Raw genomic sequence first — 27,297 nt, forward strand, 5'->3', positions numbered from 1 at the left:
AAAGATGTGAAAAGTCTAGTAGAGAACCATGTATAGTGGAATGACTTTCAATGCGCAACCCGGACATGCATGGATAATTTCCACATCTTGGCCAGAACAAAGTAATGCTGTGATTTTCTAACGCTGAAAAGGTGTTGCCAGGGAGTTCCTGTTTTCCCTGCAGTTTCAGCAGCAATTCTGTGATTATCTAAGGGGGCAGGCACAGGGACAAAGATTCCTGGCAAAGGAGGCTGGAGGATTCCTGGAGGCTCTGCTCAGGCTGCAGGAAGGAGGGGAAGCATAACCCAAAGCATAACCCAAAGGTGAGGAAAGCCCTCCAAAACCTGTCCCCAGCGCAGACACAAAGTGGGATCCAGCCAGTATCAGGGAGTGGCTGCTCAGCCAGGAGGAGGGAGGGGCTGTTCGTCCTCGGGAAACGCTGCCAGCGCTTTTTTTAAAAAAGAAACAATTCGTTTCATTGCTCCTGTTCCAGTTTCGAGTCCGACGGCTCGGCCCGGCCCGGCTCTCCTGAGGGCGGCCCCGAAAATGGAAGCCAGCCAGCCCCTCCGCCTGCGCCGGACCGAGCCCGCGGCCGGCTGGGCTGCCGAGGAGGGCCCGGGGGGCTGCCAGGCACGGCCCGGCTGGGCTGCCGAGGAGGGCCCGGGGGGCTGCCAGGCACGGCCCGGCTGGGCTGCCGAGGAGGAGCCGTGCCCGGTGACACCGCCCCGGGAGGCCGCGGAGGGACGGGCCGAGGGGAGCGGCCCCGGCCGGGTTAAACAGGCCGCACCCGGCGCTGCGGAGGCTGAACCGCGCCCCATGGGCCGGGGCGGGTTGCCGTGGGCTGTTCGAAGGCTGCTGGAAGCGGTGGCCATGCTGGCCGGGCTGGCGGCGATCGGGGGGCTCGCTGTGTGAGTACCCGCGGGTCGGGAGCGGCCCGGGGCCCGGCTGAGGCGGGGCCGCCGGCTTTCGCCGCTTCTGCTTCTCACCAGCGAAAAGGAGAAGCAAGGCCTGAGCTGCGGAGGGTTTCTGGGGGAGGGCGTGGTTGATATTTCATGGCTGAAGAACCCGCGGGGTGGGGGCGCTGCCTGTGTGAGCACCCGCTGGCGTAGCCTGCCCGAGGAGCAGGGACAGGTGTCACTGCCATTGCCTGGCCCTGCCAAAGCTGAGCAGGCCAGCCGCAGCTTACCCCTTACCCCTTTCTTTTGTACCCCTGAGGGTCAGCCTCGCCCTAGCCCAGGGTACAAAAGCCGCTGGGTGCCGATGTGAGCTTGCTCATGCACTCAGAAAGGTGGAGAACATGGCTGTGGTCACCCTGCACATGGTTCAGCAGTCCTGCCCTTGGTTTTGGTCTTTGAGCTATGCAGCTTCATCCTGCCAGCATCCCAGCAGCACATCTCCAGGTGCCCCTGGTCCACGGCTGGGCTGCCAGGAGCTGACACACACTTACCCACAGCAGGTGCACAGGGTCCATGTGCTGTGAAGAAACACATCCTCTGAGTGAGACTCGTGTGGCAGGCAGGGTATCCAGCCTGCTGGGGCTTAGCAGCCCATGCTGCACTGGGAAAGATTTAATTCTCCTTCTCTTTTTTTTCTTTCTCATAGTGTCTTCTACACAGACGTAGCTTTGGGACAAAAAATGTGTCCTAAGGGGGTGGAAAACTATGTGGCATCCATGGTGCTGAGTGCAGTTGGTGACGCGGTGGCATATTACAACGGGAGATGGGAGTTCCAGAAGAGCGGCCCAGTCATCCATAAGGAGCTGGCAGACATGGGGGGACTGGGCAACATCAGCCTCCAGGGCTGGAGAGTCAGCGATGATACCGTCATGCACTTGGCCACGGCCGAAGCCTTGGTAGCAGCTGGGAAAAACCCAAGTTTACCACATCTCTACACTCTGCTTGCAAGGAACTACAAGGAGTGCATGAATGACATGGAGGGCAGAGCTCCAGGTAACCCCTCCATCCTGCTGTCTGGGTAGAGCTGTGCTGTTGCTCATGTCTCTCCTGCAGCTTGGTGCTGGGGCTGGCCCTGGCTCTGCTTTTGGCTGTTTAGAGTGTTAACTGTATTTCACTGTATTTCCTGTAAAGGAAAAGTGTTCCACACTCAGTACCTGTTTCAGGATGAGCTAAAGAGAACAGAATAAGGCAAGCTGAAGTGGCTTGGGCTTCTCTGAACTAGATGAAAAAGATGTTGTTTTGTTCACACTTAAAATCATTCTTACGGGTGTGTTTGAGGCCCAGCCTCAACTCAGGAAGGGTGATGGCTTTTGAACTTGGGATTCCTACATTCAGTGGATAAAAAATTGACATTCAGCTACTTAAAGCACACCCTGATATGCTGTGTTAAAGCAACACATTTCAACAGAGAATTAATACAGAACTTCTCATCATAAAGACAACAAATTACATGTAAAATATATTTAAAGGCATAAAGATCCTTGCTTGGAATAATTACACTTATTAAACCCAAAGCCTGCTTGTGGCTAGCTCTGCATGCTGCTTTCTGCAGCAGGACAGTCAGGCCAATCTTTTCTGAACCCTGTACTTCCATCATCTCTCTTTTCTGTGCATAGGCACAGTGGTGCTGAGTTTGTGTCACAAGCACTGGGCCAGGCAGTATTCAGGAAGGGCACCTTGACAGGCTACAGTAGCCAAGACATGTACAACATATCCCTGTGGTTCCTAGTTCACCCAGCCCTCCTGACCCAGCTCTTCCCCAAGAATTCCATCTGTCTCTGTGGCCCAGGCTCTTTTAGATGCTTGGATTACATTTAAATTGGAGCTGCTTAGACTGGGCCTCTAATTAGACCAGCACAGGAGGCGTGAAGTATCCAGGAAACACTCAAATTCAGCAGTCCTGTGCAAAGTTTATACACTGAAATTGTATGTATGCTTAGATGTGCTTATTTGGAGTGGCCAGAGTATGTCAAGAGTGTTCTGTCTTGACATTAAACATGGGAAAGGCCAAATCTTGCCACTGAGCATAGTGTATGGGAGCTGTGCATTTCCAAAATAAACCAGGTTGGAAACCTGAACAGGAATTTATTCTGCTTACCTTTCCACATTGGGCTCCTATCCTTGTGTAAAGAACTAAATTATCAGTCTTCTTTTAACACCCACATTCCCAGTTGCTGGAGTGGCCTAATTAATAAAATATTTAGGAAGGGGTAATGATGCTTGTCAGGACAGCTGAAGTTGGCAGATCAGACTTCCCAAGAGATTCACGGCAGTTTTGGTGAAGCAGCATAGTTTAGCTCCCCCAGCCAAGATGGACTAACCACAGCTGCCAGTGAGACAGCACCTGGAAGGATTTTCACTCTCTAACCTTGATGACTAAAACCTAAGATGAAAAGAACTTAAAATATAAATGTTAGTAAATAATATCTAAGGATAAAAGGACACCTGCTGCATTCCTTCTGTGACTAAACTGTAGTAGGCCCAGAAGAAGTCCCTTTTCCTGGAAGTGATGAATTTGAGAGCAAACTTTCTATGGACATTAAGAGGAGTGACAAGGAAAGGTCAGGTTATCTAGGTAAAAAAATAAATACACATTGTTTAGTGGATCCAAAGACAATCAAAAATTTTGCAATCAGAATTGCTCCTGCTGCAGGTACAAGAAAGGCATTCAGCTCTGAGAGTTTAAATCCTGACCCTTAGCAGTTTAATTCCCACTGAAGGGAATACCTAATTCATACTCTGAAAAGCTGTCTGGATTCTCCATGCCATATTGATAAGTCTCAATGATAAAAGCTGCATGCCAATAACTTCTTTTGGCAGGTCAGAATAAATGGATTTTAACTGAGAACGTAACCCAGGGTGGTGCTCTTCTGGCCTAAGTACTCACCAGGGAACTGCAGCCCTGAAGGCTGAGAATGGAAAGTTGCTGTTGGAACTTTTGCCCAACACAGAAGAGATTTCCTTAGAACAGTGGGGGAAAGTCACATTGATGGCTCACACAAGGCAGGCCAGACCTGAAAACCCAAAGCTGCAGTAACAAAGGGATTCCCACAACGTTCTGAGTCATAGGACAGCCACAGCAGGTCCCTCAGGGACACAGCCCCGGGACAGAACTCAGGACAAGGTAATCCCTCCATCTACTATTGCTATTTGTGATGTGCCACAGCCCCAAATTCATTGTTCCTTGCAAATTACAAAGCCAATGAATTAAGCAACACAAGCACAGACATACTTCTTTTTTTCATGGTACAACTAAAGCACTTTTTCAGGAAACCTGCTGCTTCAAAATTGTCTTTTGGTCTTAGTCCTCTCCCTTTGGACTTATTTACCACTGTGTGGTTTGTTTAACTCACCTTTTTTTATGTGTACTGATCAACCCCAAACAACTGTTATGTGAAGAGTCTAGGTAAGTGGAATGATATCCTGTCCCAAAAATTGAGTCCAGGCGTTCTTGAAACTTTTTCAGGTTGCCCTCATTCACACACCACTTTTTCCTTGTATTTCTTCTTTCCTTAGACCAATACCATGCTTAAGTGACTTCTGATTTCCTGTTGTTAGCACAAAGGATTCCTGACCTGGATGTAAAGGATTTATATTTCAGTTCATTATTTTACCTGCTGTAAATGCAGGTAAAAGAGGCTGCCATAAACCAAACCCTATTGCCAAACATGTACATGGAATTGCAGAAGACAAGAGCTCTGCAGGGGACTCAGTGCAGTACCTGGCTGTGATGAGCAAGGTCACAGATCATGGTGACTGAGTTACAACAAAGTGAGGTGAATTTGCTTGACCAGGCTTCTTCCTTGTTACTCTATTCTATTTGGTTTGACTTCCAAAGTAACAGAGCACCTGCAAGTTCATCAGCTGCCAGTCCCAGTGAGGAGACAGAGTGTAGGAGCAGCAGTCTGGTTTTGGGGTCTGGTAACAGCCAGCTACTGCTGTTACCCTGTGTGTCTGAGAGAGGACTCAGCACACTGCGGTTAGTCTGTTGAGTCCACCTTTGCCATTGTCCAACATATTAAAACTTAAATGAAGCAGCTTGAAACCTGCCTTGATTTACCTTCCTCCTGGAAAAGAAGTATGCACAATTGGGCCAGAAGAGAAGACTAGGAGAAAAAAAGCAAAAAGAGAATCAAAGATAGATAATTCAATGTTCCAAACCTGTTTCTTCTTTACACACAAGCATTTAGACTTAGCTCTCAAAACATTTCACTGTCTTGGCTGGGGAAGCTGGCTGGGCTCTGAAATTTGGGTGTGTTTTCTTTGTCCTATGAATGTGTTGGACTAACAAGTGTTAGGCTGAAGAAGCAGCACTGGAAGAAGCAGAGTAATTTCTTTAAAAAGTGAATAGCAGAAATATGAAAGAGATGGAGGTGGGCTTGCCTCATTTCTTGTAGTCTTTTTGTAGTTACCCTTTAGTGGCAGTGTTTGGAGATGAACTAGTGAGCTGGACAAACCTTTGGTCTCACCTAGTACATCTGCTCTTCAGCTTGTGGAAGAGGAATACAGTAAGGCCAGTTATGCAGACTTTGTTGAGGTGAGACAGGTGCTACACTCAAGGCTTCCTGACAAACTTAAACTGCAGCAAGGGAGAGCTGGAAAACATTTTCTATCAGTACATTTTCTATTAGCAAGGCAAATGAGGACCTTGTAGGGTCTCTGCCTTTAGAAGTGCTGTGAAGAAGCAGTTACATAGACTGGCCCTGTGCCAGAGATCCTACAAACCTTTCTGTTTACAGAAAGAGAGACATCCAGGTATATGTGTATTTATCTATTAATATATATGGCTTTTTTGATAACACAAAATGTAAATATAAACCATGTCAGTAAATGAGCAGTGAAGTGTTTCCTACCCTCTAGACCTTTTAATTGTTTTCATAAACAAAAATTACCAGGTCTGCTGAGGAGGATGCAGGATGCTCCAGCAGTTTAAGGCAGGATATGTATGTGAGCAGATGACTTACGGTTTAACAGGAAGTTCAAATCCCTTATACAGAGCGATGCTTTCTTCCCCAGTGCCCTGCCTGTCTTCCCCTTGTTCCCAAGCTACCTCCTGCTGATGTTTCTGTTTCTTCCTTCTCCTGGGCTCTGTGGCTCCTGTCTCCAGGTGGCATGACTTTGGAAAGCACCATGAAGCTGAATCCGGGGCAGCCGAACGGCTGGCGGATCCCGTTCAGCCCGCGGGCGGGAGGCTGCGGGGCCGCCATGCGCGCCATGTGCATCGGGCTGCGCTTCTACCAGCCCGCCCAGCTGGACACCCTGGTCAAAGTCAGCATCGAGAGCGGCCGCATGACCCACCACCACCCCACCGGCTACCTGGGGGCCCTGGCCTCAGCCCTCTTCACGGCTTATGCAGTGAACAGCGTGCCCCCCGTGGCCTGGGGGAAGGGGCTGATGGAGGTGCTGCCACGGGCAAAAGCCTACGTGCAGGAGTCCGGCTTCTTTGTGGAGGAGAACATGGAGCAATGGTGAGCTGCACTCCCTGCACTGCCATTTCTTAAAGTCCTTGTACCACAGGACGAGGTCTGCTCATACTTAAGTTTCAGTAGTCACATTCTGGCAAGGGCAGCACACACCTGGCATAGGATCAAATAAATTCAGAGTACCTTAACTTGGGAAAAAAAAAAGGCGGGCTGTGTTTGGGTCAGGTACTTGTGACCATTTTCTGGATCCAGTATGAAGTAGGTAGACTTTGTCATCTCATGCAACTGTGATCTTACGAAAGATGGCAAGCAGGGATGGGGAACCAGCATCAAGCTTAGGGCTGAGCTCAGTTTGAAAGTTATAACCAAATCTGACTGCATATTCACTGCACCTCTGCGTGCAGGGGCACACACAGAGGTAAGAGCTGCTCTGAATTTGGATGACTCAGTTCTCACTCTGAGCCTTTGAATCCTGCAGGTGCTGGGCTGTCTTCTCCCATGTGACTGGAGGGAGGGGAAATCTAACTCACTGAAACATGTCCTTGTGCCTTTTACTGTAAATCACCTCCCTAGTTTTGACAAATGGGGGCTGCCTGCCATTTTGCTGAACCCTCACTCCGTGCTCTTGACGTGGCGCGTTTTCCGCTGTTGCCTGCGTGGGGCTCAGCTGTGTGCTGCCGCCCTGGGACAACTTACAGCCGCTCCATCCCGTCCTGTTTGGCAGGTATTACTTCGAAGAGAAGTGGAAAAAATACCTGGAGGAGAGAGGCATCTCGGACGGGGTCTCATCGCCCAAATTCCCGCCCAAGTACGGCGTGGAAGAGAGAGACTCGTTCTACACCTCCCTCAGCTACAGCGGCTGGGGGGGCAGCAGCGGGCACGACGCGCCCATGATCGCCTATGACGCCCTGCTGGGCGCGGGGGACTCCTGGACGGAGCTGGCTCACCGCGCCTTCTTCCACGGTGGGGACAGCGACTCCACAGCTGCCATCGCCGCCAGCTGGTGGGGTGTCATTCATGCCTTCAAGGGGGTTCCCCCATCCCTCTATGCCAACCTGGAGTACAAGGACCGCCTGGAGAAGGTAGCCAAGGACTTGTACAGCATTATCTAGGCAGGAGATGGCAGGGCACCCTGCAGGCACACTTACCCAGCAGCTGTACCGTGCTCTCTTGCTTGGTTTGCAAACCTGCCGGATTAAATCTCGATAACGTAAGCCAGTGCCAGACCTGCCTTTTCTCTGTGTGCTGGCTTCAGTGGGGAGGCCACGTGGGTGCTACTTTGGGGCTGGTGGTTTGATGGGAACGCACAGTGGTCCCCCAAGACATCCCTCTGTGCTGCAGGGTGGCTGCACATCATCTGGTCCTCAAGAGCAACGGGAGCACCCACAGCAGCTCTGCCGGTCCTGCTGCAGCAGCAGGACAGGCAGCAAACCCCACTCAAACCCCCCAAACCAGCATCCTCTCCCTACAAGGGGAGCAGGGAGCACCAGCAGCCCATTGTGTCTGGGGACAACAGAGCTTTCTTATAAAATTATTTTAGCAGAGGATGTTTTTTGTTTCAAATGAATGTGGGAAAAAACCCCAAACCCAACCTTAAAGCTGTGTGAGCAGTGCATTTTACCCAATTCCACACCACTTCTGCAATACAGGTAGGAATGCATCATGCTACTTCCCTATTTCAGTGAATATGGGAGAATTCAAGACTCCTGACCAAATCCGTACTTAAGGCAAAAGTGGGTAAGGAGAATTAACAGATTGCATTGTACATCAGCTTCTGTAGTGAACTATATTCTGCTTTCATCAAGGTTACTAAAAGTAATTTACTTAACACTTGCTATGCATAATTCTATTAAAATAAGGTTTTTCTTCAAATCCAGACAATGACACAGCAAAGTACTTTCACTGTTTTCAGAACAATTTCAAAACCAGTGTGTTCTGTTCAATAAAAGTCCTGACAGGCCTCTGTTAAATGTTCTATTCTATTATGGCATGGGTTGAGGGTTGGATGGGGTATAAAATCAGAGGTGCCAGGTGTCTGCAAGCTCCAGCTGCAAGAGAGAGATGTGCTACCAGTGGTAGGGAGAGAAGTTATTGCATCAAGGAGTAGGGGCAGAGGGAGAGGGTTCCCAAGAGGAGGGCCTCAGCACACCTTTATGCTGTGCGTGCATAATAAAAGCCCAGATCTGACAAAAACCAGCAGCAATAGGATTCACAATTTCAACACAGTTTACTACAGCTCTCGGGTGTGTTGTATAAAACATGTTTTAGTGCAACATAGTACAAAGTTTTTGTTGGGTTTTTTTTCACTTTTTTCTTTTTTTTAAAAATCCCAGACATTTTTCCACATCATGCATGGATAGGGTCTCTCTCCTTCTTCTTGGGTTCGTTACAGAAAGTTACTGCAGAGAGAGTGGTTTGAAAAGCTTTGTGTTAAAACTCATTACAGGAAGAGGCTGCCTTATAAAAACTGAGAGAAGTTTGAGACTGGGCAACACACTGCCAGAGCAATGGAGAAATATCACCAGCAAGGTACATTCAGGGACCACTTGGGAGCCACTTCCCAGGAAAGCCTGGACTCTGTGGCAGGCCTCCAGGAGAGCCCTGCTCTGGGGCAGACAGGCTGGCAAGGAGGAGCGTGGCTCAGGCACGGAGCAGAGCTCTCCCAGGAAAGAACGGCTCCCGCTGACTTCATTCTCTCTTCTTCCTTAAAGCTGAAGTGAGTCGTGGTTCCTGCCCGGGAGCAGTACATACAGGAGATAGTACAGTTAGGAAACAATACCCACTGGCTTGCAGCTGCAGCTGTTTGCACCTCGATTCTTCATTTCCATTCACTTCTCATCCCACTCCTCTCTTTGCAGACGTCTAAGCCAGAAAGGGAAGACAAGTGTGCGGTGTGCGATACATACAGATATAGGAATGTGATTGTATGCATATGCTGGGGCCAGTAAGCAGTTACTTCTCGAGGAGGCAGACTTCACAGAGGAACGAGTGAAACTGGGGATTCCCAGCTGAAGAAGAAACCAGTGCTGTTCTGGTGGAGGTGCAGAGGTGGCCAACTTCAAACGCCTTAGCACGGAATGATCTGCAGCCACATGGTCCTCTCCCAGACAGCAGGAGCGAGGCTTCACGGTGCAGATCTCCTACCTGAAGCTTCACCACCTCTGAAACGTCAAGGCATCAGGGTCTAACTGACTTAGTGCTACAGAGCATCTGCTGAGGTCCCCTCTGCTCCCAAAGAGCAGTCCGACCCTCCGGAGAGGACAACGGCTGTGGGTATGGCACCTCTCACACGTGAGGCAGGGGGGTCTTGTGGCTGTGCCCATCTGCCCCCGGTTGGCTTCAGCCATGCTGCAAAAAAAGAAATGGCCGGATCTGCCAGGAAGACATCAAGGAAGACAACAAAAGGCCATTTTTGGCAAACATTTTCTTCCGCCAGACGTAACGCTTATGGGGGAGGAGGCGGTTTCCTCCACAGGACAGGGCAGGGGTTCTTGGCATTAGGGGGTGCAGGAGGTCAGGTGCCCCACGTGGCGAGAGCCCTGGTTTGGTTCACAAGAGCCATATCTTTCACAGAAAGAACAGCATTTCCTGCCACAGCGACTCTTACAAGAGCAGGTGACTTTGCCAGGAGGGGGAGCTTATGGAGAAATGAATTCTCTTCCTAAAGTCTCAGAAACAAACGGCAGATGCACATACACACAGGGGAAAGATTTCTCTTGGCCAAGGGGACAGGGAAGTCCCCAGGGTGCTGATGTGCTGCAGGCCCCTTGCTTTGTCCAGGCTCACACTGGGGAGCAGTGCAGCCACAGGAAAACTCCTGACATATGGTGGTTAACTGCACATCCCCACTACGTGGCATGTTTGCTACTGGGCTCCTTGGCTGAACCATCCAGGGACTGTGAACTTGACCTGTGGAGCTTCTCCTTTCCTCCTTCCTACAGTCTTTACTTTGGTCATGTTGAAGCCTTCAGAGACTGGATTAAGCCTCCCATTCCCAAATGACTGGGGCACAGAGGAGATCTGCCTCATCAGAGGTGGCAGCATGGACACCAGGGAAGAGCATGACTCTGGTGAGACCGTACAAGGACCCTCTTTGCTACAACATAGTCAGGGCTTTCAGGTGTCCTTCCTTTCCCCCCTTCAGTTCCATGAGACAAACTAAACTGCTTTCATCCTGACTGCAAGCACGTTCAATATTCAGTCTCTCCAAGACCTGGGAACACTCCCAAAAGGTGAATTGCTCCCTCCTGAGAAAACGAGTAAGATGGAGGCAAGAAGATGCTGAGGCTACAGCCAGTCTTTGAAATGGACCTCTGGACAGACAGCCCAGTTAACCCCTCTGGGGACAGACCTGGCTTTGTCTGTTTTGGAAGAGGGAGGAGCTAGCTCAGCGCACCTTGGGAAAAGATCTTCTTCACTGTGGCACTGGGTCCGAGAAGGAAAAACAGTCTGTTTTGGAAAACATATATGTTTACTTCCAAAGAGATTATCCTAGGACCAAATACCCCCTGGGAACTCCACACTGTGTGGAGGGCAGGGTAAGTCTACAGTTCTTTGAGTGACCAAAAAATAAACAATAAAAAAGCAACAGCCCAAAAGACAGCAACTGATGTGAGTCAAATTAGTCCAAGAGGAACATCTGCTATGTACAGCAAGTGCCTCTGTCCATTGGGGTGAGGGGGTATGTTTCCACAGGTGCTGGAAGAAGCCTTGGACCTTCCTGCTCCTGCTGGCTGGGCAGAGCTCAGCCACTGTGTTGGAGCACAGACACTGAAACAAATGAAACAAGAACAACAAACCCCACTGTGTTCCTCAGGGTTCCCGGTGTATCTCTACTTCTCTCCCTCTGTGCGTCCCTACAGGTGTTTCTGCCTCTTTAGTCCATGGTTCCCGGGTGGATGCTGAGGACTGGTGGCTCTAGGCAAGTGGGAGAGTAGTTGAGGTGAGGCTCTTTGATCCACAGCAAGGGAACCCCATTCTTGCCCTCAGAGTTCTTGCTGGAGTTTCGGCTCTTGAACCGCACCAGGAGGATGGTGATGATCAAGATGCCAAAGATGGGGAAGGGGTAGAAGAACACAAAGTAGAAGAGGGCGTCATTGGAGCAGATGACAGACTGCAGCGTGGAGCCTGGAAAGAGACACAGGGTGGTCACATTTCATGGTTTCTCTCTAATCAGGGCATGCAAACTTGCTCAGAAACACAGAAAACCAGATGCTCATTATTCTATGTCAAAGCAGGAGGTGGAGCTCTGGGAAAAATAACAGTGTTAGAACAGAAGAAAGTTTTAACAGGGCATGTTTCAGCTTTATCCCCCCCAAGAGTTTCATGAGCGATAAAGAGTCCTCCCTGGTGGAGATTTTATAGTATCTTATAAACCCTTGAGCTGACTGGAAAAGTACCAGCACCACAGACTTGCCCTAGCCCCACTCACTCCTTGGTCTTTTCATCTTGGTTGAACTGAAGATGCAGAGGATGCCAGGGCCACGGCCCCAGACAGTCATCACCACTTCTCACCTGCATCCTGCACGTGCACAGCGACCATGCCCGACTCCTCCTCGGCCAGCCGGTACCAGACTCCATTGGGATCTGCCAGCCACTCCTCCACTCGGCACGAGTAGTTGCCCGTGTCGGCACCGCCCGCTTGCAGCACCGTCAGCCGGAAAAGCACTGCCGAGAGCCTCTGGAAGCGCAGGCGGCCCTCCCAGCGACCAGCCTCAGGGCTGAAGATGGCATCAGGGCCCACACTCAGCACCGCTTCCCTCTCTTCCTCCTCCTCCTCCCCCTCCTCCGCGTGGTCGCCCGCCTCCTTGGCCCGCAGGCTGTACCACGTCACTGCAAAGTGGGACTCTGGGCTGGAGCGGGACAGGATGCTGCAGTCCAGCGGGAAGGATTCCTTCTCCTGCACTGTGAGGTTGGCGGTGGCTGTGTCCACCTGCAAGGTGGGATCTGAGATGACAAAAATCAAGAGGTGAGTGCTGAGCTATCATCAAACCATCCTATCTCAACACAAACTGTCATGACTTTGGTGCTGGCAACGATCCCAGCAAAACCCAAATCTTGCTGCAGCCTGCCAAGACTCACAGGGAGCTCTGAGGCCAACCCTGCAGGCACAGCATTCTGACCTCACCACGCACCACCTGGCATGGGGTCAAACAGGTGCTGGCTGCAAGCACCATCCTACCCCTGCCCACCCTCACCCCAACTAAGGGATGGGAGGAGAAAGCTGCTGCAGCTCATCCAGATATTCTGTGTGTCAGGATACCAAGGTCTGGTGCATGTACTGAGGAGCCATGCGCTATTCCTCCCCAGCTACTGCTGCATAGAACATTGCACTCCCTGCTTTTTATTTCTTTGAGAGTACTCAAAGGACTTGAAAATCATGACAGAAGAGAAGATGATGTTTTCCAGCAGCCTGGAAAGCCATTTAGGTAAGAGGTTCCTCCATAGAGATGGTCTCAACACTGATGCAGCAAGGATGCTCCGACAGTCTTCCTCGTTTTTTTTCCTCTAGTGCTTGCTGCAAGGCTAGAGATGTTTTTACCTAACTGAGACACAGTGGCCAGAACCCACGATGAGTTGATTAAAGGCTGACTTCAAGAGCAATTAACATTTGGTTTAGTCATCTTGCCAGGGAGCACATACTCCAGGGATCACAATCAGTCTGGATCTAAGCTTTCATTTAAAGATTAAAAAGCCCTTTCCAAAGCGGGAGCTGAGCAGGAAGGACAGGTCGATAGCTCACCGAAGAGAGAGGCACTTTCTTCTCCAGTGAGGAGAGCTGGGCAAGCCGTCCCTTGTGCAGACCCTGAGTGTCTCTCAGGAGGGGGCTACTGTCCCTCAGCTCTCATCAGCCACAGAGCTGCTGTGCCCAGTGAGCTTCTCATTACAGCACCTGCCCAGCACTTTTTAAATGGTCCCATGAGGAAAACCTCAATTAAAGCCAGAGCTCTTCAGGACATAAGCAATATGAGTATTTGCAGTTCACATCTTCCCAAAGAAGACTTCTGAGCAGAAACAGGAATGAGTTATGTCATGAAATTTTGGGGACTACGAAGGTAAAAAGGAGGAAGGGATGGAAATGGCTTGTCAAAACTAACACAAAGCCTCCCTCACCTTTAGCAGGTTAAGCAGAAAGAGGAGAACTGATGTCTGAAGGTACTGAGAGGTTTCCCCCCACCCTTGCTGATGATTATAGCCCTGAGAGATGAGGCTGGAGATCCTCACTAATGAGACATGAGTCACAAGCACAGTTAGTCATTTTTGTTAAGTACTGACTGCTATGAAACAAAAACAAACAACAACAAAGCACTTCTAAAAAAAAAAAATCTTCAATTAGTGAACTCCCAACTCCCTCTCTTCTTCCCACTCCACGTTCTTCTGCAATTCAAGAGCAGCCTCTGAGATTTTTCCTGCTGTTCATTATCCCCTACATCAGGGCTGGCAATTATCACACTATAGTGACAACCCAGCACGGCACAGGGATTGCCTGGGGAGGTCTCTCTGCTCAAGCCACTCTGGCCAACGAAACTTCCCAGGCAAAGATGTGGCAGATAAGAGCTCTGCTGTCCCCTGCTCCTCCTCCACAGTAGAAATGTCTGCCAGGAATGACCATTAAAATCTTTCCAGAACCTCGTGCTTTTGCCAGCTCCGCTGCACAGTTACAAGGCTGACATCTTGCTGGAATGGGCAGCCATGAAGCACTGCAGAACATACAGAGTGGTTGCTTCAGAAGCTGGAAAGTACTCAGTGAAGAAGGACTGTACTGTTATTTGTCCTACAACCTTTAAGACAGACATTTAATATTGAGCCATATAAGTCAAAAACTAGGGAATTTGTATTTTCCAAGGTAAACTGCCTTTGCATCTTATCTGTTGTTAAAACAGGCAAAACTTAGCAGAGTACTCTGGGAATCTGCTTTTAAGGGTTTAGGAGTCCATCAGTGCTGGTCAGATTTAAGAATCATCTTTTGGGAGCACAGGAGCAGGCAGCTCCACTGTGTCCTAAGTGAAGCAATGTTGGCTGAACAGCAACTCCTTGTGGAGCTCAAGAGGAGAAAGAAATTGTATGATCTCTGTAAGAAAGGCTCTGCAGGAAGATTACAGAGTTGTAGTTCACATATGCAGGGAGAAGAGACAAATGTCAAAGTTCAGTTAGAGTTCAAATTGGTCAGTGTTGTGTCAGCACTTTTTTAAAGCTGTTAATAGCAAGATGTCTGAAGAAAATGTTGAACTGATACCTCTTGAAGACAGTTACCTATTTAATAGGGATGAAGAAAAAGCAGAGGCAGTCAATGTTTTTTTGTCTCAGTCTTTAACAACACTGACAGACCTTGGGCTGCCCAGTCCCATGAGTCAGAGGACAGTGAGTGCAGGAACAGTAACTTTTCCATCTGCAGACTCTGAAATTGTGAGGGATGAGCTGTGTCAGCCAAGTGTCCACAAGTCCACGGGGCCTGATGGGATTCATCAGATGTTATGGCAGGACTCCTCCTGAACATTATCCAAGGGCCCTGGGAGTCTGGGGAAGTGCTTTTTGGCTGGAAGCTGGCCAGTATATATTCCAATTTACAAGAAGGACATGAGAGAAGACCCAGGAGACTACAGACCTGTTAGTACAACATGAGTTCCTGGAAAAACTATGGAGAAGATTATTCAGGGTTCTACGGAAAGGCATTCACAGAACAATGCAGTCATCAGACACAGCCAACATGGCTTCAAAAAGGGGAAGTCTGATTGAATAATTCAATATCCTTGTGTCACCTGCTCTGTCAGTGGATGAAGGGAAGGCAGTGGATGCAGTTTTTCAATTTCAGTAAGACTTTTCACATTGTCCCTCACAGCACCCTTCCAGCTGTGGGATGGGGGGAGTTCATGGCGCACTGGGTAAAGAACTGGTTGAAGGACAGAGTTCAAAGGGACACAGTGAATGGGGCTATTTCTGGCTCATAACTGGTCACCAGTGGTGTTCCTCATGGTTCAGTTTTAGGGCCAGTGCTGTTCAATATATTTATCAAAGATCTGGATACAGGAGTTGGAATGCACTATTAGCAAATTTGCTGACGATACCAAGCTGGGAGGTGCTGCTGATTCTCTTGGGGGACAAGAGGCCTTACAAAGTGATCTAGATAGAGTGGAGCTCTGGACTTTAATTAATGGAATGTAATTTAACAAACTGAACTGACTGGATTTTACACACAGGTTCAAGTAACACCATGCACAAGTAGAAGTGGGGAGAGGAGTAGCTAGAGAGCAGCCCTGCAGAAAGGGATCTGGAGGTGTTGGTTGTCAGCAAGCTCAGTAAGACTCAGCACTGTGCCTCCACTGACCTCTTCACAGGAAAGGACCTTGCCTCTGAAGCACACCTGGGAAGCAGAAGTAGCTTCTTCCATCCTATTCTCAGTCAAAATGTGAGTAAAATCAGAAGCCTACCCTGTTTTATCTGCCAAAAGTGCTGAAAAAAAGGAGAAAATTGTAGATGCAGTGATAAAATGCCAAGCCCATCTAGCTGTATTTGCAGAACTTGCTCTATGCTCTTTCCTGAAAAGCAAAGTGCAATCAAGAAGACATGGAAAAAGGAATCAGCATGGTCTGTTCTGTGGTCCTGCCCTGTGCCTGGACCCACTGTCACTGACAGACAGATGGTGATTCGTGCCTGCCCAGGAGGGCACAAGGCTGCTCAAGGCAGATGGCCCCAGATCCCACTGACCTGGCTGCTTGACTGTGAGGGTGATGAGCCCGGAGAGGTCCTCTGCCCGCTTGTACCAGCGCTCGCTGGGGTCGAGCAGCCACTCCTCCACGCGGCAGCCGTAGGCCCCGCTGTCGCGCACGGTGGAGTTCTGGATGGAGAGCAGGAAGAGGCCCGGGGCCGGGCTCTCCAGGTGCAGCCGGCTCCGCAGGTCGCCCAGCGCCGCCGGCTCCCCGTAGTGCAGCGTGCTCTGCCGGCTCAGCCAGGCCACCACCTCCTTCTCGGCGCGGCCCGGCCGCCACACGGACCACTCCACCGAGAGCTGGGATGAGGGGCTGGTCCGGTTCTTCACCAGGCACTCCAGGGTCACCCACTCGTTCTCCAGCACCGTGATGTTCCTGTGGGTCTGGTTGACCTGCAGGCGGTTATCTATGGGAAAAGCCCGTTAGAAATGCAACGTGACCAAGGGCTGCAAGGGGTCCTCTGTCACCCCACAAGCCTTTCCTGCACGGCTACAATCCTGGGGTGTGATGAAAGAAATAAGGACGTACAGGAAAAAATGACGGAAAAAGGAAAGGACAAAAAAAATAGAGGAGGAGAAGAAAATAAGGCTTGTGTTTTTTAGGGTCTTCTGAAAATCTCAGGTTAGTCACCAACGACCCATTCAGTGCAGGGAATTGGAAATCCACAATCTCCCAGCAGGACCTGGGAGGTTCTAAGTGCACAGAGACCTAATGAAGGGAGATCACACCTCACTCTTTTCTTGTTCTCCTCCTAGGACAAGGCAGTAGCCTGATCACATCCCAACTAGTAAGCTCCCTGTTGTGGAAAAAAGAAAAAAAAGGGCAAGGTAGGGAACAGACAGCTGACTATAGGGAAGCCCCGCTGCAAAACAAGAAGTGGCATGAGGGCAAAGTCACACCCGGGAATGTCCCTGGTTTGTGCTCCACAACTTCATTGATACACGGGACGGTGACTGGAATCAGCTCTTTTATGCGAAATGACGTGTCCAACTCTCCTAAATTCCTCACAATTCTTTCCAGGGCCAGCCTGGACTTCCCTGGTACTGCTGCTGCAGCAAGCAACAAGCACCGTACTTCCCAGAGAGAGGTGGGTGATGCAAAGGAGGGGACAGTCACAGCTCCCCTGTCCCTGACCACCCCTCAGCCGTCTTGGGACTCTGCAGACAGAAATGAGGAGCTGGCACTGGCAGCAAGCCATGTCCTGCTGTGCTTCCTGTGCGTGTGACCAGGCAAAGCTGCACTGGGGACCATATCTAATATCCCCCCTGCACCCTTGTCCACAGAGCTTGTGTCTAGCCAGCCAAATCCAGACAAAGAAAATGCACTAAACACCCTACTCCAGCCCTGATATCCAGCTGCATCCATCCTGCCTGAGGGATTTTATCTTCCAGATACAGGGAACTGGAGCAAGCAAGGACAAGGCAGGCTTCCTCATGAAGTACCAATGCTCTGTAGAGTACTTGCCTCTCTGCCTCTCCCCTTTGCTCCAGCCTGTGGGGGCTATATTTAGCCCCTCCACCAGCTCATCTTTATCAGTGTAATCCACTGCCACAGAAACCACCCACAGAACAGATTTCTCCTTTCCTGGCAGCCAGCTTCCCACCTCATTAAACGTTATTCCCATCTCATGTGCAAAGGGAAAAGACACAAGGCTCCCTGTGCCTGCCAGGATCCAGAGAGTAAAATTAAACTGTGTGCAAGACATAAAATTGCTTTCCCAGACAGGCACACACACAGGGGTTCTCTCTCAGTAAGTCACTAGCTGACACTCTTGCTACATGATGCTCTCAAGGATAATGAAACCTGGCTGGATGCAATGGCCCTGTAGACTATGGGGGATGGACAACCTTCATGTGGGGACACTGAAAGGCACACAAGCTCAGCCTGGAGGGACAGGAGTCACATCAAAGGAGGGAAAACCCTCATTCCACGCAGGGACGTGCAGGCATGAGGATGCAAGGACAGGGTGGCAATCTCACAGGCCGTGCCAAGAGGACCCCACCTGGCTGCTTGACGGTGACCTCGGTCCGCCCTGACACCTCCTCTGCCAGCTTGTACCAGGCGTGGTTGGGGCTGAGCAGCCACTCCTCCACGTGGCAGTAGTAGCTGCCGCTGTCGCGCACCTCTGCCCGCTGCACCGTCAGGCTGAAGAGCCCGCCCGAGGCGGAGCGCTCGAACTGCAGCCGGCCCCGCAGCCCCTCCTCCTCCGCGTAGGTGCCGTACTCGAAGGCCGAGCTGTGGGTGGTCTTCAGGATGAGCTTTCCATCAGCATCCGAGGGCTTGTGCACGTACCACAGCACGGCGAAGTGGGAGTCGGGGCTGGTCTGGGATTTCACCGAGCAGTTCAGGGGGATGGGCCGGTTCTCCACCAGAGTGATGCTGCGCTTCGACTTGCTCACCTGCAGCTTGGTCACTGCGAGGGGGAATGGAGAAGAATGAAGAGAGGTGGGTCATTAACACAGGAAGGAAATTCACCAGATTTGGGGTAGGCCAGAGAGTCCCCTCTTGCTTGGGTCCCATATGCCTTTAAGACAATCAGATATTCTACCAAGTCTGTCCTTTCAACCCCTATCGACTCTTGGATCCTCCCACTGTGTCCCTCAGCGAAAGAGGCTGCTTTTTCACAGTCTGACCTTTAAAATACTCTTTTTAATTCATAGTGGTCTAAGGCACCAGACTTAGTAAGATGACTACACCCAAATTCAGTGGTTTTTCTCATGGTGAAATCATACCACTTGTACCTCAGGGCAATGAGCTGTTGACCAGTTCCAGAGAATACCACTTCTGAGAAAGCAAATTAAATGAGATCCCACTGCTGTCACATGCCAGCCATCTCAGTGAGATGTATCCCACAGACACGCAATAGCTAGGGGAGGAAGTGCAGGCACAACTGGAAACGGAGAAAGAGCACCAGACTGGAAGGCATCAGCAGGGAGCAAGCTCTGCTCCCACAGCCAGGAGATCTGGCTCCAAGTCCACCACAAACTGCACAGCTTAGGACAAGCCACAGGCCCATCACCTCTCTTGGCTTCCCAAGCACAAGTGCAGTTCCCACGCTGTAGCTAAGCAGTCCCATGGTGTTGAGGATGATACAGCAGAATCATTAACTCTAGTTCCTGTAAGGAGAGACACACAGATTCCCAATTCCTCTCTCCCTGTACAAACACAAGACAGAGCCCCTGCTGCAGTGTGTGCTCACGCTGTACTTGTCACCTCAGCCCTGAGCCAGGGCATTCCAGCTGGCAGGGGAGGACAGAAGGCGCCCTCCTGTGACACTTGTGCTCTGTGCCCTGGAGTCCCTGTCAGCTGCAGACAGCGGAGAGGGGCAGCTCCCACCCAGCGAGACACACCACTCCTCCCAGCAGCTCTGCCACCATGGGCCTCCCCTCCTTCACCTCTCCTCACAGAGCTGCTCCCCTTGGAAAGGGGGAATGCTGCCTTGCTGCTGACAAGCTGCAAATCTCTTCAATAAAACTTGAAGAGCGCACGGGTCCAAGTGGCATGACAAAAGTGTGGCACCACAGGCACAAACAACTGAAGGCTGCCAGGGGACCCGTGCCCATCCACACCCTGGAAACATATCCCACGCATCCTGTGTTTGTGAGGAAGCAACGTTGTCTTCTCTCTCACCAAGGCACAGGCTCCTTGCTTTGCATCATGCTTTGCTTCCAGCTTCCCTTGGGCACCAGGGCCTCGGATGCCTGTCGGCACAAGTGATGAGTGAAGTGCCCAGGGAGAGGATGGGCACAAACAACTTCAGATGGGAGGAACTCCCACCACAGCAATGCTTTCTGCGCTATCACAGCTGAGATAGGCATCCTGGTATCGCATCAGACATTCCCCTGGAGCCTGGATTGCCCGTGGCTTTAATCAGTATGCTAATAAAGACTCCTGCCTGTGGTATGGCATGCAGACACTGGAGGAAGGAAAGGAAGGAAACTGCCCTTGTTTTGCCTCCCCAAGGACTTCAACCTAATGGAAAGAGTCAGTGTCACCCTCTTGTATTTCTGCCATACCCCAGATACATTCCTTCCCCTTTGTTTCTCTCTAGGACAACAGCCTTAGCCACCACACCCACCCTCATCCCAGCTTTTTGGCTCACCATTGGTTAAGAACGGTTATTTTGAGCATTAATCAATCTTCCAAGTCCCTAGGAGGTGAACGAATAAAGAAGAAGGTGGTTCTCAGCAGTTTCCTCTCTTCCCCAGCCCCCTTTCCAAACAGTTTATTTTTAATTGGTACTGGATTATTTTCTGCAACCGTTACTACGGAAACCTTTGTTACTATAGCAACTGTGTATGTTAAGTCAGTAGCCCTATATCTATTAAAATGCAGTATATACACACATGCTGTGTGTGGTGGGTTGCTCAATATCAACACACACACACACACACACACACACACACACACAGAGCCAGGGTACACACAGACCAGAGCTGCTGAGAGGCAAGCACCCTTCTCTCACAGTGCTCTTCCCACATCGTGGCACCTCCAGGAGATTAAATGAGCATGGCTGACACTGAGCAATTCTAATCTTAGTGTTTGGGGCAACAGACCCACCTTGAACATGACAGATGTATTCCACTGAAGCAGTGAGGGCTTGCTCCCAGACGATAATCACAGTAATTGTCACTGTGTACAAACAGCATGGACCCCTGAGGTCATCCAAGGACTCTCAGATGGCGCCTCAGCAGCTTTCCCTGCTCCCATGCAACCTTTGGGAAGAAATCTTTTTGAGAGCAATGGGGAAGCAATCTTACTAACTCTGGCAAAAATGAGATCTTAAATTTCACACACACCCCCCCATCCTTCCAAGCCATCCTTGGCAGCCACTGCAGCCAGCAGTCAGGAATTTGCCCACATTTGTGCTGAGTCCCCTAAGATACTGAATGAGGTAGTGCTTCTACAGCTGCTACCAGCTGGAGCAGCAAGCCCTGGCAGGGAATCACAGGTCTTCTCTCTGCCAGACTATACTCTTGCAGAGGTTCATAACACTATGCAGAAAGTTTCCTCTAGATTAGAGGTATCAGTGATATGTAATGACATCCCTGCCAATGCACTTTTCATCAGACATGAATTATTTTCCTAAGGGAGGCACACCGCAGAAGATGCAAGTGCAGGTTCTGTTTCCCTCTCACAGAATTAGAGAGGACATTCTCAGTCTTTTCCAATTCTATGAATGCCAAACGCTTCCAACATCCTGGTGCTGGTTCCAGCATAGTATACAGGCACCCATCTCTTCTCCATTACCTTTTGCAGATAGTAATGATTCAAGGCTTTTATGGACCACAGGCTGGTAACAGCTAAGCTAAGCTGGAAATGCTGTGGCACACAGGTTACCTTGGGGCAGCTTCACCCTCAGGGCAAAGATCCTCAGGGCAAATGATCGTTAAGACATGCGAAGCTTTGTGGGGTAACTCGCACTTCTGCTCTCCCATGGAGCTGACCATCAGCTGCTATTCACAGATACGCAAACAAATCCACAAAGTTCATTTTGCATTTGAGAAAAATTATTTAAAAAGGGGAAAACAGATAATATTGAAGTTGGTGGTTCAGGGTAATGGGAGTTGCACAATACAATGTCAAAGAGTCCATCCATCTCTTCCCATTCTGGTGGTAAGCCTATTCCAGTGCAAACTGAGTCTCTCCATGCCATGTGCAGCTTGCCAAGCCATGTTTAGAGATGCTGCCATGACATAGAAATGGTTGTAGCTGCTGGTGCACCAGTGAGGTTGCAAGAAGTCCCAGGCACTCAGCCAGCAAAACCTCGCCCTACTGACAGGGGAAACTCCCTTTCCTGGCTGGAGGATTTGCCTGGGCAGAGAGCCAGGAAAGGGCTCAGCCTTCAAAGGCCGAGTTGATCCCGTGTGCCCCAGGGGCTGGGGTTTAGGTGAGGCAGGGCAGGGCAGCTCCAGCCCCGTGTCAGGCAGCAGAGGTGGTGGGCACAGCGTGTGAACAGACACGGCTACCCAGCATTTTCTGCTGGCTGTCAAGAGGCTGATGTTCTCTTAACAGCCTCCCGAACATCTGCTCTGTGAGAGGAACAGGTGCCTGCGTCTAGGTGAAGTTATCGTGCATATCATCTGCAAACCATAATCCTGTTGCCACAATATCTCCTGGCTCCCTGGAGAGTGCCAGTAAAGAGGATATTGTACCTTAATGTACTGTAATTGGTCCTGCATATGCTATTAAGGCTTTCAATTTACACTGGCAACAAGTCATGGTTAGAAAACTCTTAGTTTTTTTTATCATTATCTCAAGATGCATGCGGCAGCTTCTGGTCCTCAGAGCTTGCACCTCTGGCTGGGACCTCAGGTCAGACACTCCTTACAAGCACAGCAAGCTATGACACAGCCAGATCCTCTACAAGCTGATATGTAGTAGATGTTTTCTCCACACCATCAAGCAGGCAATCAGTCTCCTCAAGCTGAGCATGTGCTAAGCACAGTTATACAAATATTTTGGGGGATGGGAGAACAGTCATCAGAGGAGGAGGACTGAGACAGTGATGTGATTCATGGTTTTTCTGCTGACTTGCTGCCTCCTGGCTCCCTCCCCTCCGTTTCCTCATCATCAAGCTGGGGTTACAACACTTATCTTTAGCAAAGCACTTTGCAACCTGTACCTAAAAATGCTGTGATAAGAAGATGCTCCATCTCAAACACCTTACAACATTTTGCCTTGTAGGCAGCAAGCAAACACAACAGCAGGAGTTTACTTCCCACCTGGGAGCCACTATTACCAAAGCCTGGGAATGGCACTGTTTAGTTGCAGCTGAAGATAGCATTTCCCCAAAACAGCCCCACACAAAACACCAGAATGCTGTCCCTGCAGCAAAGGAGGAGGGGGCCATCCGCTGGGAAAGGAGCCAGCTCCACATGAACCAGCAGCTGTGGCACAGAAGGGTGGGCAGGAGGATGGCCACCACCATCCCAGAGTCCCCAGAAAGCCCTGTCACCACAGCAGGGAGGCGGTGTCCCACTTTGGAGGCTGCTGCTCGCTGGGGAGAGCTCCTCCAGAGAACACTTTTGCTTGGAAAGAACTGATGAAATGTTGCAAAAAGTTTTCCGGGGAAGTGTCCTAATTTTAAAAGCCTCCAGCGAGATTTCACTGTGCTGAGGTGTGTGTGCAGGGGGAGCAGAAATGAGGCCAGCCCAACCTGAGCCCAGCCCTGGTTTAACACCATACAGTGGGTTTAGCAGGCCAGTCAGGAGAGATCCTTTTCCAACAGCACAGCCCCACGGTGACTTCTAGAAGGAACCCCTCTCTCCCCAGCACACTCAAGTGTACAACCCTGAAGGGCAATGGCCAGGCCTTTGGCACAAACTCAGCCATCCCCTCAGCCTGTGGTCACATCCCAGAGGTGCTTCATCATTTCCCTAACTAGTGGCAGAAAAGCACTCGGTGCCTGAATTCCCCCAGGATGTTTGCCTGGGATTCAAGAGACCAGCGTGCAGGTTACTGCCACAGGCTTAGACATGTACTAACATTCAGACCCCTGCCAGCTCTTCTCCCTTCCACAAAGCAGGGCTGAGGAGCTTCCTCCATCTCCCCAGACACTGCAAGGACTCCTGCTTTAATGACTGAACAGAGTCAAGCAAGTACACGCCAGCCTACTGATTCAGCATGGCAAGAGCTGGGTGACTCACGTTTATTAGGTTAGCTGAAATCAAACCAACGTTCAAAAGGGAAAGATGTGCAAGTCCTTTTGGAGAGGAGGCATCAGAAGAAAGGCATTTGCAGAACGGAAGAAAACGAGATTCTCCTAGGAGGACTGTGCTCATTAAGCTTAACCACAGCACAGAAATCACAGCGAAGTAAAGACAAAGGCTTCCAGCACTGGGGCAACCTCCCCAGAGAAGGCAGGAGCATGGCAGCACAGCTCCCGACTCCGGCTATTCTCTTTTAACTGAACACAATTCCTCCTGAAACTGGATTAGTGAGGTTGCAAATTGCATTAGCCAACATGGGAGGCTGCTGGTGCAACAGGAGCAGCAGAAAGGGAAATAGCATTAGACTTTGCCTGCCATTATTACTGCCATTATTAACTTGTCACTTTACTGTAGTGTTCCTATAACAATGAATTATTGCCTGCAAACAGGCTGACATGATTGAATTACTGGGAGAGCAGTTCTGTGGGAAGGAAAGACAGCATTAACCCTTTCCTGAGGAAGGCTCAGCTTCAGCCCCCTCCCATGTGATCAGACAAAAGAGCTGAGCCTGTGACTGAACACCACCAAGTGACCTGCATTTCAACATGTTCAGCAAGTTGCTGTGAAGTCCACAGCCCAGCAGGCAGCCCAGACACTCCCCAGCCTCACAGCTGCTGCAGCAAGACCAGCCGGGTATTTATGTAGCTGTGCACGTCCACGCTGACCATCACCTGTCCAACAGCCCTGCCCAGCACTCAGCCCCAAGCACAGGCACAGGACTGAAGGACACTGAGCTGCTGCAGCCTGGGGAGTGGAGTTTGATGCTCTCAAAACGGTGCCAGAGGGTGCTGTGGCAAAGCAGAACAGGCACCTCTCCTCAAAGCCTACGGTGGATCCGCTTGCTCATCCGCACCCCCACCAGATCCAGCCCCAAGAAGTCTGATCATCCCAAAGTACCTACAAGTGGCCCCATGGCCTGCCCCTCCCCAAAAGCAGCGCAGTCAGACTGCAGACCCACCAAACACTGTGGGAGTGGGTCAAGTCCATCTCTGCATGTGAAGACTGCAGGCAGTGACAAGGACATGTGCTTGGCTAGGGAACAGCCTGGCATTACCAGCCGTGCCGGAGCCTGTGGAGCAGCTAACAAACCAGCAGGTAACCAAGTGGGGCCTTGGGGAGGAATCATGTGTGACCCAGAAAGGCTTTCTAAAGCCCAGAAGCCATACATCTGCCAGCACATTCAGAAAAGGCAAGGATGGAAAAAACTGGGAAGCTCACAGCCTACCAGGTCCAGCTAAGGCTAAGGCAGAGACTACCAGCTGGGATATACCACTGGCCTGGAAAAAACAGGACTTTCCCCAAGAAACAGAAACCATGTCAGTGTAAAGAACAGCAAGAAACAAATGTACCCCAAAGCAAAATGCCTCACAAACCTAAAATCAGAAACTTGCCTGCAAAACCCTGGTATGCACATAAAAAGTTCTGCATGGGAGAGAGGAGGGGAGGGAGGAATCAAAGATTCCCAGCATGAGTTGTGCCTGCTGTCAGAAAACAATATACAGCTCACTGATCACTTGTAAATTAAAATATGGAGATAGGATCACTGGAAGATAAATTCAGTATCAAGCTACACTGAAGATACAGAAATAAAAAAATAACATACAGCAATATTTAATCAACTTCTCGTCAGAAAGATTTCAAACAAAGGAGTGCTCCATCAATTAGGAAAAAAAAGTAATTAAATGCACCCGAAGAGCAAGTTGTAACACACACAGCAGCACCACACACCAACTCCCATGCCATGCTGGAGGCTGGATTTCCTGAGATATTTCCTCCCTCACAAAACAACTTGGCAGTTTTGTGCAGTTGCACACTCAGAGCACAGCTGCTCCCTGTAGTGCAGGGCTGATTTCACACATGCTGTGTTTGACTTGGGCATTTTCAGCAGCTCCTGCTGAAAAACTGAGTGCTGGGCAGACACAGATGAGCTGCTTAGGGTGGTGTGAAATGTCATTTTCTTGCCATCCAGAGAGCAAGCTCTCCAGACAGAGCTCAGGCAGGATCAGGAAACCTTTTGGATACTCCCACACCAGCCCTGCCAGTGTCAGGTGCTGCTCTCCATGCAAAGAGAAGGACCCAGCTGAATTCACCCAAGCATTAGCTCACTTCACTCACCTTTAACTGTTCCTTTCTACTGGGCCAGCTTTCTGCAGGTATACTAAACTGAGCTGGTGCACAGCAGGACCTGTGCCAGCACAAGGAATAGGACAGGACCATGCAGCCAGCAGCCCACACTGGGGATGAGGATCACCTCCTTCTGTGCAGCAAAGTGCCAGGTCAGCTCCACCTGCAGGAGTTTACTTCCCACCTGGGAGGCACTATTGCCAAGTCCTGGGAATGGCAACATTTAACTGCAGCTGAAGATAGCATTTCCCCAAAACTGAACGTTCATGGATGATGCTGCTTCTGTAACTAGGGAGTACAACCACTGTTGGAAGAACAGCCCAGTGAAATGAGCCATCTGTAATTTTGGAAGGAATTGTATTCTTGAACGTCTTAAGGACTGAGGACATATTTCAGCATAATGGGCTACAGATCCATCATCATCTGAACTCCCTGCTTCTCTGTTAATTAGGACAAGGAAAACTATAGTAATTTTCTTTAGTAGCATCCCAAATGCCTATTTAAGAAAGTAAGATGGCCTTGAGAGAAAACTTTTATGTATACATAGATATGTTAAAATAAAAGAACCTGAGCCACAGGTTCATCATGTTTGCAGCCATTTTGCTGTAAGGAAGCAGATCACAGGTTCAGTGAACCCAGGAATCAGCCTTTGACCAACGTCACAACATGCAGTTTGTCATGCCAGGAGAAGCATTCCTCAGGATACAAAACACAGAAAAATGGTGCAGGTGCCATGCACAGGGGTGGACTGGGCATATGGGGAGGGACCCCTGGGCTGGGCACTGCTCTGACTGGGGGGCTGAGAATGCAGCAAGAGAAATATTGTGCTGCTGCAGCACTGAGCCTGCTGGACCCGAGGCCACTCACCTCACGGAGAGCAGGGGCTCCATGCAGAGACTGGGACAGGACAAGAGTGGTCAACACCCGGCTGCAAAGCTGCTCATCACCAGTCTCCCTCTCCCTCAAGGGCTGCCCCTGCTGACTCTGCTTTTGAGATCTTCAAGGACAGGAGGAGGTACAAAGCTTTAGAGCTGGACACCGTCTAAGTACTGCTCATAACAGAGTATTTTAGTCCAGGGAAAGCAAACAGGGAATCGATGAGAAGCTAAAGTGTGTGGAGAGAGAGAAGCTGTTCAAGACAACATCAAAGAAGGTGCATGTGCAGACTGCAAACAGGCTGACACCATGGTTTTGTATATCCACCCTGCAAACAGGAGTGGAAAGCTGCTCAGGAGATATCAAAGAGAGAAAGCAGAGAGTACTCTGAAATGGAAGTGAAAGATTTGCACCTAAAAAGTAACCATGGAGAGAGCTAATTTGAAGACATTAGCATATCCTGGATATGGCTCAGGTCTCCTGGCATTGTCAGTGTTGTCAGGGGGCTGAAAAGAAAGAC

General features: G+C 50.1%; 2 protein-coding genes across 3 annotated transcripts in view; one reads left to right on the plus strand and one right to left on the minus strand.

Annotated features, from left to right (window-relative positions):
- The first annotated feature begins 236 nt into the window (after window positions 1-236).
- Window positions 237-8,332, plus strand: ADPRH (ADP-ribosylarginine hydrolase). Of its 2 annotated transcripts, none has more exons than XM_041480229.1 (4): window positions 237-302; window positions 1,582-1,928; window positions 6,043-6,403; window positions 7,083-8,332. In XM_041480229.1, exons 2-4 carry the CDS (start codon window positions 1,616-1,618, stop codon window positions 7,468-7,470), a joined length of 1,062 nt encoding a protein of 353 aa, XP_041336163.1. In that variant the 5' UTR covers window positions 237-302; window positions 1,582-1,615; the 3' UTR covers window positions 7,471-8,332. The 2 variants fall into 2 exon arrangements, with proteins under 2 accessions (XP_041336163.1, XP_041336162.1); XM_041480228.1 differs by lacking the exon at window positions 237-302 and adding an exon at window positions 498-887.
- An 81-nt stretch (window positions 8,333-8,413) lies between these two features.
- IGSF3 (immunoglobulin superfamily member 3) overlaps window positions 8,414-27,297 on the minus strand; it is a 93,082-nt gene continuing 74,198 nt past the window's right edge. The window contains exons 7-10 of the mRNA XM_041480227.1: window positions 18,068-18,478; window positions 16,064-16,471; window positions 11,873-12,304; window positions 8,414-11,485 (exon numbers count right to left, since the gene is read on the minus strand). Coding sequence (XP_041336161.1) covers window positions 11,235-11,485; window positions 11,873-12,304; window positions 16,064-16,471; window positions 18,068-18,478 — 1,502 coding nt within the window. The 3' untranslated portion in view covers window positions 8,414-11,234. The remainder of the gene's footprint in view (window positions 11,486-11,872; window positions 12,305-16,063; window positions 16,472-18,067; window positions 18,479-27,297) is intronic.

This window comes from Pyrgilauda ruficollis, unplaced genomic scaffold, assembly GCF_017590135.1.
Source record: "Pyrgilauda ruficollis isolate IOZ18807 unplaced genomic scaffold, ASM1759013v1 scaffold50, whole genome shotgun sequence".
In the NCBI taxonomy this organism is placed as follows: Eukaryota; Metazoa; Chordata; class Aves; order Passeriformes; family Passeridae; genus Pyrgilauda; species Pyrgilauda ruficollis.

Bases quoted from the DNA above. Each gene is read 5' to 3' on its own strand.
- ADPRH (XM_041480228.1), top strand. From the start codon at position 526: ATGGAAGCCAGCCAGCCCCTCCGCCTGCGCCGGACCGAGCCCGCGGCC. The intron at 888-1,581 runs GTGAGTACCCGC...TCTTTCTCATAG, and splicing joins GCGATCGGGGGGCTCGCTGT to TGTCTTCTACACAGACGTAG. The intron at 1,929-6,042 runs GTAACCCCTCCA...TCCTGTCTCCAG, and splicing joins CATGGAGGGCAGAGCTCCAG to GTGGCATGACTTTGGAAAGC.